The sequence below is a fragment of the Galeopterus variegatus genome, unplaced genomic scaffold (assembly GCF_000696425.1).
Source record: "Galeopterus variegatus unplaced genomic scaffold, G_variegatus-3.0.2 Scaffold2165, whole genome shotgun sequence".
NCBI classification, from domain to species: domain Eukaryota; kingdom Metazoa; phylum Chordata; class Mammalia; order Dermoptera; family Cynocephalidae; genus Galeopterus; species Galeopterus variegatus.
The window spans coordinates 154232-163713 of record NW_007728276.1 but is presented as its reverse complement, the minus strand read 5'-3'; the positions used below and the strand labels follow the sequence as shown (position 1 = coordinate 163713).

Here is a 9482-nt window from a genome sequence, read left to right as displayed (position 1 = left end):
CGGCCGCGCGGGCGGGCCCGCCATGCCGCTGTCGCCCACGCGCCTGTCGCGGCTGCAGGAGAAGGAGGAGCTGCGGGAGCTCAACGACCGCCTGGCGCACTACATCGACCGCGTCCGCGCGCTCGAGCTCGAGAACGACCGGCTGCTGCTCCGCATCTCCGAGAAGGAGGAGGTGACCACGCGCGAGGTGCGGCCGAGGCCACGGGGACCCGGCGCGAGGGGGCAGGCCGGGGCGGGCCCTGGCCCCTGGGGGGCTCCCGAGCGGGCGGGGCAGACTGCGATGGGACCCGCCTTCTGGGGGCCCTGGGCTCGGGGTGCAGACCCGGCAGGCCGCGTCCTCTCAGGGGTCTCCGGGGGACCTCAGGGGGCCCTGGGCTAGGGCTGCAGACCGGACAGGCCGCGTCCTCTCAGGGGTCTCCGGGGGACCTCAGGGGTCCCTGGGCTAGGGGTGCAGACCGGACAGGCCGCGCCCTCTCAGGGGTCTCCGGGGGATTTCAGGGGTCCCTGGGCTAGGGCTGCAGACTGGACAGGCCGCGCCCTCTCAGGGGTCTCCGGGGGACCTCAGGGGTCCCTGGGCTAGGGCTGCAGACCGGACAGGCCACGCCCTCTCATGGGTCTCCGGGGGATTTCAGGGGGCCCTGGGCTAGGGGTGCAGACCGGACAGGCCGCGTCCTCTCAGGGGTCTCCGGGGGACCTCAGGGGTCCCTGGGCTAGGGCTGCAGACCGGACAGGCCGCGTCCTCTCAGGGGTCTCCGGGGGATTTCAGGGGTCCCTGGGCTAGGGGTGCAGACCGGACAGGCCGCGTCCTCTCAGGGGTCTCCGGGGGACTTCTGTGGGTCCCCGAGGGAGGGGTACAGGTGGGAAGTTGTCCTCTGGAGGTCCCCAGGTGGCTTCTAGGGACTCCTGAGTGAGGAGTGCAGGCAGGACAGGCCCTATCCGCCAAGGGACCAGAGATGACAGGGACACCATAGTGAGCAATGGAGACTGTCATGGGCTGGTCCTCTTGGAGGTCCCCAGGGAGTTTCAGAGGAACCCCCCATGGTGTAGACAAAGTGGGCCCTGTCTCTCAAGGACCTCCAGGGGGCTTTGGGGGTGCAGGCCCGGGGGCTGTTCTCTGGGGGACTCCGCAGGTGGCTTTGGGGGGTCTCTGAGCGAGGGGTGCAGACTGGGCAGTCCCCACCCACTGAGATCTTGGGGACCGCTGAGCCAGCAGTAGAGACTGGGATGGGCCCTATCCTCTGGGGGTCCCCAGGGAGTTTGGGGGGGACCTTGCGTATGGAGTGCAGGCTGGGCAGGCTGCATTCAACAAGGGGTCCAAAGCAATCTCAGGCAACCCCCTGAGCATGGGGTGCAGACTAAGGCAGTGGTCCTCTGGGGTGTCCCCAGATTTCTGTTGAGAGGTGGAGATGGAGCAGGCCCCACTCACTGAGGGGTCCAGGAGATTTCCCCCTTCAGAGTGAAGGCTGCAGAGAGGAGTCTCCAGAGAATTTGGGGGCCCTTGGAAAAGGGAGGTAGACTGGGGCACTCAACCCAACGAGTAGTCCCTGCGGGATTGGGGAGCCCCTGAGTTTCAGATTGCAGTCTCAGGTGTGTCTTGTTCCTCATAGGATTCCAAGGAGATTTAAGGGAACCCCCCCTCCATGCTGGGGCTGTGTGATCCAGTGTAGACCCCGCCCCTAAAGGATTGTGTGTGGGTCTCCAGTGATGAGTGTGGGTATTTGGGTGTTCTGGGGGCATGTTGGGAGAGTCTCTGGTCTCTAAGGAGACTGGGGGCTCTCACCCTCTGAGGGGGGCCTGAGGAGAAGTGGAGGGGCTTACAGGGTCCCTGGTCTCAGTCCACCTTGGAGCTTTGGGTCCTGTGATGAATCCTGGGGAGGTCGGTGACTGGGATGGGAGTTGGGACCTGGGCACCATCTTCCACCCAGGCAGGGGTGGGGGGTGCTGAGGGAGGAATTCTGACACCTTGGGGTCTCGTGAGAAATCTGGGAGGCCCTTAGTTGGGCCCTGAAGACACTGGTGGCCTGGTAGGACCTGCCCCTGAGAGAATATGAAAGAAGTGGTGACATGAGGTCTTGGATCCAGCAGGAAGTTTGGGGTTCCTGGGGGCCCTGGGCTTTAGTGCAGACTGAGAAGAGAGGGGGCTAGTGAAGCCCCACCCCCAGGGGGACATGAGGCCAGGGTGTCTGGGAGTCCTGAGTGACATCTGTCATGGGGTGGGGACTCTGGCTGACAACCTAATCCTCCCCCCTGCTGCCCACACCCAACCCAAGGGCAGGTCTTCAGAGTAAGGGGGGGGTGGGGAAACACCCACCACTTGGTTCCTGCTGGTGGGTCGGGGTCCTCATGTCCCAGGGTCCCTTTCTGAGAGGCAGGCTCTGAAGTCAGGATTTACTGCTTGGAGCCTCAGCTTCCCCATCTGGAGAATGGGCAAAGTGGTGGACTTCTGGGAGGAGACCAGTTGGGGGGTGGTTGTTACTGGGAGTCACGACCCTTCTGTGTGACCTTGGGCAAGTCACTTAACCCCTGTGGGTCTCGGTATTCTCACCTGAGCGTAATGGTAACACCCACTTCTTGGAGTTGTTTCTGTTTTGTAAAATAAAAGCGACACAGCAAAGGACAGCACCCCAGAGGAAGCCCTCCATGGGCTCTGTTGTCACTGCTTCATAGTGCCTGGTAGAGGGACGGCTGTGTCTTCAGGGAGGTGGGGGTCCCGTGGAATGGTGCTGTCCTAGGGTCTCCCATTGGGCCTCCTGCATTTTGATCTGTGTGACCTTGGGCAGGCCACTCAGTCTCTTGAAGCCTCTGTTCTGCCTTCTGTCCAGCAAGGACAGAATTGTCCCGGGTCAATTCTGAGTGACCACCTGCCTCAGCAGCATCCCCAGCACGCGGGTCCCATTCCTGCCTGCGGGGCTGGTCGGCACACGGGGTTTGAGTTGGCTCCATGTCGTCTTTGGACCTCTGCCGTCCCACCTGCAAGTGAGGTTAATAGCTGCATGGATCTTTGGGGGTGCTAGGCCTGGCAAGGCTCCGCCGGACCTGAGAGGGAAGCTGACCGGGCTGCCTCCTGTCTGGGCAGTGGCATTGTCTCTTCTCAGCTCGCTAAGGCTGCTTGGAATGGGGGACTTACTTGGGGCAGCAGTGGGAGCAAGGGATGCTGTGCTGTGATGACAGATTGCCCCCTGTGGGCCTAAGTGCCCGGGCCATCACTCCTGCCCTGTCACCCGCTGTGAGTGTTGAGTGTCTGCAGGGCCGGTCACAGCAGACAGCCAGGGAGTTCCAGCCAGTGCTAATTGTCCAGGAACCCTGGCTGCTGGGGAGTGCAGTCACATGGCTGGGGGCTTCATTGGGGGACTTTCTAGACAGAGGTCAGCAGGAAGTGGCAGTGAACAGGCAGGATGCTGGGGAGGGGTTCCTCCTGAGAGGGACCCCAGTGTGTCACACAGAGGAGTGGGCTCTTGATTCTACCCCCAGGGGACACTTGCCAAGTCCGGGGACATTTGTGGTCATCCTGACTGGAGGGAGGTGATAGTGGCATCTGGGTGGTGGAGGCCAGGGGTGCTGCCCAGCACCCAGAAACAGGACAACACAGCCTGCGTGTCATTAGTGTCAAGGTTGAGAAACGCTGCTGGAGAGGATGGGAAGCCACACGAGAAGTTCTTAGAAGATGCCATTTAAAGTTTTATAAGCGTTCCACAAGCTTATAATTCAGCTCAAACCGTCGGGGTGCGTAAGGTGAAACTAAAGCCCCCGCCCCCCGTCTTGCATGTTGTTGCTGTCCTGACCGCTTTTGGGATCCCTGTCCACACCTTTCACACTTAGGGGCAAAACCATTTCCCGCATGAGGCTAGTGGATGCCTTTCTTGGTGGCATGGATGGTGCAGTGGTGAATGGCTAACGTGCAAACATCACTGGAGGGTTTTCAGGGAAGGCAGAGGGCTGGGGGCCGGCCAGAGTGATTGATGTTTGTTGGAGAAAGATCAATGGGTGCTGGGGTTGTGGGGAGGGAGGTTCCCAGGGTGCAGGTGCCCCAGGGAGCCTGCCCCTGCCAGGTGTGAAGTTCCTTGAGGGAGGAGACTTGGCTTCAGTTTCTGTTCCCTTCCCCCACCCCTGGTGTCCAGTTGCTGCTCAGGTCTGCCCGAGGGGACGGGGGGAGGGGGGCTTGGTGGAAGGAAGCGGCTTCGGAGCTGACCCGCAGAGCTGTAGTTCTTGGCCAGGGCGATTTTGTCCCCCAGGAACCCCAGGAAAAGTCCACCTCAGGTTATCTGAAACTCCCCACCCCCCAGGCCAGCGTGTACTGACACATTTGTTGGGATTCCTCAGGCTTGGCACTTGCAGGATGCCGTAAGAGACAAAACAAAAGTCCCAGCCTGCCTAAATCTCCCTTGCAGCACCCCCACAAGTGTAGGGTGAGGTCCTGCCGGGACACACCTGTTCCAGGGCTGAAAGGGCCTTTGTGACACTCACCCGCCTCTGGGCCTGAATCTTCTAGATCACCACAGTGAATTGGTGGTCGTTGGCAAACATTTTCTGAAAAGGTTCAGAGAGTCAATATTTTTGTCTTTGCAGGCCAGGTGGTCTGTCCAAAGCGAACGTCACCTTAGATAATATATAAAGAAATGGGCTAGGCTGTGTGCCAATAAAGCTTTATTTATACACACTGGAATGTGGATTTCATATAATTTGCTGTGTCACGAAATATCTTTTTCTTTTCTTTCTTCCCCCAGACATTTAAACATGAAAAACCCTTGTGGGCTTGCAGGCTGGATAAAAAGAGCTCGCCCATGGGCTGGAGTTTGCAGACATGGCATAGATAACCACCTTATTAAAACCAAACAGATGATATTATCAACTAACATCCATACCTTATTCAGGAGACAGGAGGTCTTGTTAGTGACCCCTGCGTCAGGGTGTCTGCTCAGACCCTCCCTTGGGCTTGGGGGGTTTGGGGAGCTGAGATGGCGGGACAAAGGGCAGAGGTGCATGGTGTGTTTGCAGAGTGAAGTTGGCAGAATTTATTCCAGAAGTCAGCTGGAGGTTGGGGACTGACGGTGTGGCCACAGGTGACCCTTTGTGGGAGGGAGGGGCTAGAGGGGGCTCCCATGGCACAGGAGGGAGGGGCTTGTTTTGCGCCCCCTCACCCCTGTATGTCCCTATCATGGAATTGGCCCTCAGCAAGCTTGATGTGCCCTGTACAGCAGTGGCCAGGAGAAGGCCCTTTACTGTTCTGCGCCTCCTCGATAACCCCATCTGTGAAGTGGGACTAGGAACTGTTCTTGCCCCATCTGTAGGATGAAATAAGTCAGAGCTGCTGGGTTGTGGGGGGGCAGTCTCAGGCTGGCTGTTTAATCCCACCTCCTCCGGATTTGCCTGGGACGTTCTGGTTTGAATGCTGAGTCCCACGTCTGGGTGTCCCCTTGGTCCCGAGCAAACCAGGATGATTGGTCACGCTACCAAGAGGCGTTTCTTTGGTAGCCCCCCTTTCCTCCTCTGCTCTGTGTCTTGTCTGTAAAACATGGAGGGGGTGACCCTCCTGGGATCTAAGTTGACCTCCCCCCCTCTGAACACAGACGCTCACCGTTCTTCTGCAGCTTTCTGGACGTGGCACAGCTGCTGAGTGGCCACGCAGGGCGTGGTTCTGTCTGTCACCTTCGTCCTGTCTTCTCTGTCAGCACCAGGTGCAATATAGGAGTTAACACTTAATGTCATACGATTCACCCAATTAAACTGTACAGTTGAGTGTTTTTAGTATATTCAGAGCTGTGCAACCATCACCAATATCTGATTTTTTTCACATATGGTGTGCATACATGAGAGCACTTCAGAAAGTTCACGGACTCATATTATGTTTTAATTCCATTTTTCCACGACCTTTTTGAAGAACCCCTGTGTGTGTTTATAGATATATCTCTCTCTGTATATAACAACCTTATTGAGATATAATCCATATGCCATACGAATCATTCATTCAAAGTATACGTTTCGTCACCTGGTTAGAGCACCGTGTTATAGCACCAGGGTCAAGGGTTTGGACCCCGTCCCGGCCAGCTGCCAAAAATAAGTAAATAAAGTGTGCAGTTCAGTGATTTTTAGCATATTCATAGAGTTGTGTATATCATCTCTCTCAAGTTCCAGAACATGCACATCCAAACAGCAGCCCCGTCCCCATCAGCAGTCACTCCCACCCCCTCCCCCAGCCCCCAGCAACCACAAATCCACTCTCTGTCTCTGTGGATCAGCCTGTTCTGGACATTTCATGTAAATGCAGTCACACACCATGTGGACTTTTGTGTCTGGAGCCTTTCGTGGGGTGTGACATGTTCAAGGGTCGTCCATGTCGTAGCGTGGTTTCTTTTCATGGCCGAGTAACGTTCCAGTGTGTGGATGGTCTGCACTGTGTGTGTCTGTTATCTGTGGATGGACACTTGGGTCGTTTCCACTTGTAGGCTGTTGTGAACAGCGTTGCCATGAGCATGCATGCACACTTTTCTGTGTGGACGTGTATTTTCAGTTCTCTTGGGTGTGTACCTAGGAGTGAATTGCAGGGTCATATGGTGGCTCCATGTTTAGCCTTTGGAGGAGCTGCCGGACTGCTTTCCGCAGCGTCCGCACCAGCTGCCTGTGAGGGTTCCCATTTCCCCACCTCCTCGCTAGCACCTGTGATTGTCTGTCTTTTTGATGACTGTCCTAGTGGCTGTGAAGTGGCGTCTCACAGAGGTTTGTTTCCACATATTTTATTTTTTTTATTTATTTTTTTAATTTTTTTTCCTTTTTGTCTCTTTTTTCGTGTCCGGCAACGGATCGCAACCCTCAGTGTCGCACCCGTACCGGACCGGGACCAGCAACGGGATCACAACCCTCGGTGTTGCGCCCGCACCTCGCTCAGCCAGTGAGCAGGAACCGGTCTGTATGCGGGATCCGAACCCTTGGCGGGAGCGCGCTGCCGCACTCCCAAGCGGCGCACTGTAGCAGTGCGCCACCGGGCCGGCCCATCCACATATTTTAAACACATTAAGTGCTTAGCCCTGTGCACATAGATGGGGAGGAGACCAACTAGGAATACAAGCTGTGCTCCCAGTTGGCGTGTGTGACCCACGTAGGACAGACGGCACGTGGGGAGGCTGGGCACGTGGCGGCTAAGTGGCAGCAGGATTAGGAACTGAGGGAGTTGCCTTTCAGGGGGCTGCACACACATCCCAGTGCCCTCAAAGGCACCTCCTTAGGACCGGGTTTAGGCGGGCCTGGCTCCATTCACCCACTGGGCTTTGAACTTGACATCAAAACAGCTGGCTGTGGGGGCTGTCCTCCTCCGGGCATCCCCAGAGGCCCTGAGCTTTCCCAGCACCACCCGCCCTCCCAGGCTTGCTAACTGGGCCTGCTCTGTGGGGACAGCTGGGGGCACTGACCCCAGACCCTGGTGAGCAAGGGGCAAGAGCTTCTGCCAGGAGCCCCCATACAGACTACATTAGCCCACTGCCAGCTTGGGGAATGAAGGGAGCAGCAAGGGGAGGCCAGGCACATCCTCCATGGAGAGCCCCGGCACATGTGCTTGCTTGTGTACATTCCTGTGCATATGCACACACGTGTGTAGTGGAAGCATGGATTTATATTAGACCAGTACTTCTGAACTGGGGCAGTGGGACATTGGGCGATGTCTGGGGACATTTATGGTTGTCAGGACTGGGGGAGCTCCAGGCGTGGAGCCATGGAGGCCAGGGACGCTGCTCAGCACCCCGCAGTGCCTAGGACAGCCCGGCTGCAGAGAAGGATCCGACCCCAAATGTCCACAGCACCCAGGGGGAGAAATTCTCAATTAGACATTCCCACCAATTTTCTGATTTCGGAAACTGGAAACGTGAGAAAGGTACATAATGACTGTGGCTTATGTAGCTATGACAACAGCTAAGGTGCTTGATTGTCCAGGTGTGGCCGGTCCTCGCCACTCTGGGAGGTTGGGCTGAGGCCCATTCTCTGGTTGAGGGAACAGACTTGGTCAAGGTGGACCAAGCTCTGGGACCCAGATGGAATGCAGGGCCTTCTGGCTCCAGCACCGAGGTGCTGCCTGGTCAGGGGAAGGGGCTCCTGAGGGACTGGTGCCTGCCCCTCCCTGCCAGGGGCTGTGTGTGTCACGTCTGTCCCTGCACTGTTGTCCTCTTGCTCTGTGGTCCTCTTGCTCTGTGCACTGAGCCCTGGGGCATCTGAGCGTTGACAGCAGCTGGCCCCCCAGGCTTCCACTGTTGGCAGAGATGGAGAGGGGTCTCTCCACGGCCTTTACCTGGGCTCGGGTCTCCCCAGGTGAGCGGCATCAAGGCGCTGTATGAGTCAGAGTTGGCAGATGCCCGGAGAGTGCTGGACGAGACGGCCCGAGAGCGCGCCCAGCTGCAGATTGAGATGGGGAAACTGAAAGCCGAGCTGGAGGAGGCCAGCAAGAGGTAGGACTTCACACCGGCTGGGGTGTTGCCCTGATTCGGGGACCACGGTGTGTCCAGGGTGAGGTGGGTTCCGGCTTCTCTGAGGGAGCATGCTGCACAGCGGACCCCAGGGACGTCACTATCCCTGTGGCTGGGATCCACTCTGAGAAACCCCCAAAGGCCCTCTGGAGGCCCTGGTCGACTCAGGCAGCCCTTGTGGGAGCAGGCCGTGTGGGTTCTTTGGGGCCAATGGGCAGCCCATGCCACACGCTCACACTCACAACCCAAGCCCGCCTGGTCCTCTGTCCCCACCAGCTGCTGCCAGGTCCCTTTTTTTTTTTTTTTTTTTTTTTTTTTTGGTTATGAAAGTCATAGGCAGATGTTCACCATCCAGAAAGCGGAAAAAGCAAGGTAGTTTAAAGAAAAAATAAAATCACCCGTGAGCCTCCCCCAGGGAGAACTGCCCTGGACAGTCTGGTCTGCTCCTTTCTGTGCACACACGTAAGCATGCGTACACACGCTTGCACACACGCACATAAACATTCATACAGACACACATACCCATGTGCACACGCACTCACGTGCACACACACTTATTTACACTACAGGTGGGCGCTCCGTAGCCAACAGTGAGACTCTTCCCAGATAAGGGGCCTTATGGGCATCTACCTGTTGTCAGGTGTCCTTTGCTACTCGGTTTTGTCCCAGCTGCTGGAGTGTTTCAGTGTCTAGTGTATTTAACCAGGTGCTCATGGGTCATTTTGGCTGCAACAGTCCCTTTGGGTGACAACTGTGTCCATCATCACAATCATCTCTTCGGCTTTTTGGCGAGACTTGCCTGATTCTGGGTGCCAATTGTCGTGGGTGTTTATCCCATGGGACCAGAAGAGACAACCAAACACTGGCTCAGGACTGTTGTTGGCTTGAGGCTTCACCTCGAGTGAGGCCGCCTGTGCCGCACCTGTGGACAGCCCTTCCGCAGCCTCCGCCAGCGTTACAGACCCGCATGCACCTCTCGCTCTTTTTTTTTTTTTTTTTTTTTTTTTTTTTTTTTTTTTTTTTTTTTTTTTTTTT

At 57.0% G+C, this 9482-nt stretch overlaps 1 protein-coding gene across 1 annotated transcript in view; it reads left to right on the top strand.

Annotated features, from left to right (window-relative positions):
- LMNB2 (lamin B2) overlaps positions 1-9482 on the top strand; it is a 27784-nt gene that overhangs the window by 6858 nt on the left and 11444 nt on the right. The window contains 2 exon segments of the mRNA XM_008580816.1: positions 3-187; positions 8293-8429. Of these exon segments, the coding sequence (XP_008579038.1) occupies positions 3-187; positions 8293-8429 (322 nt within the window).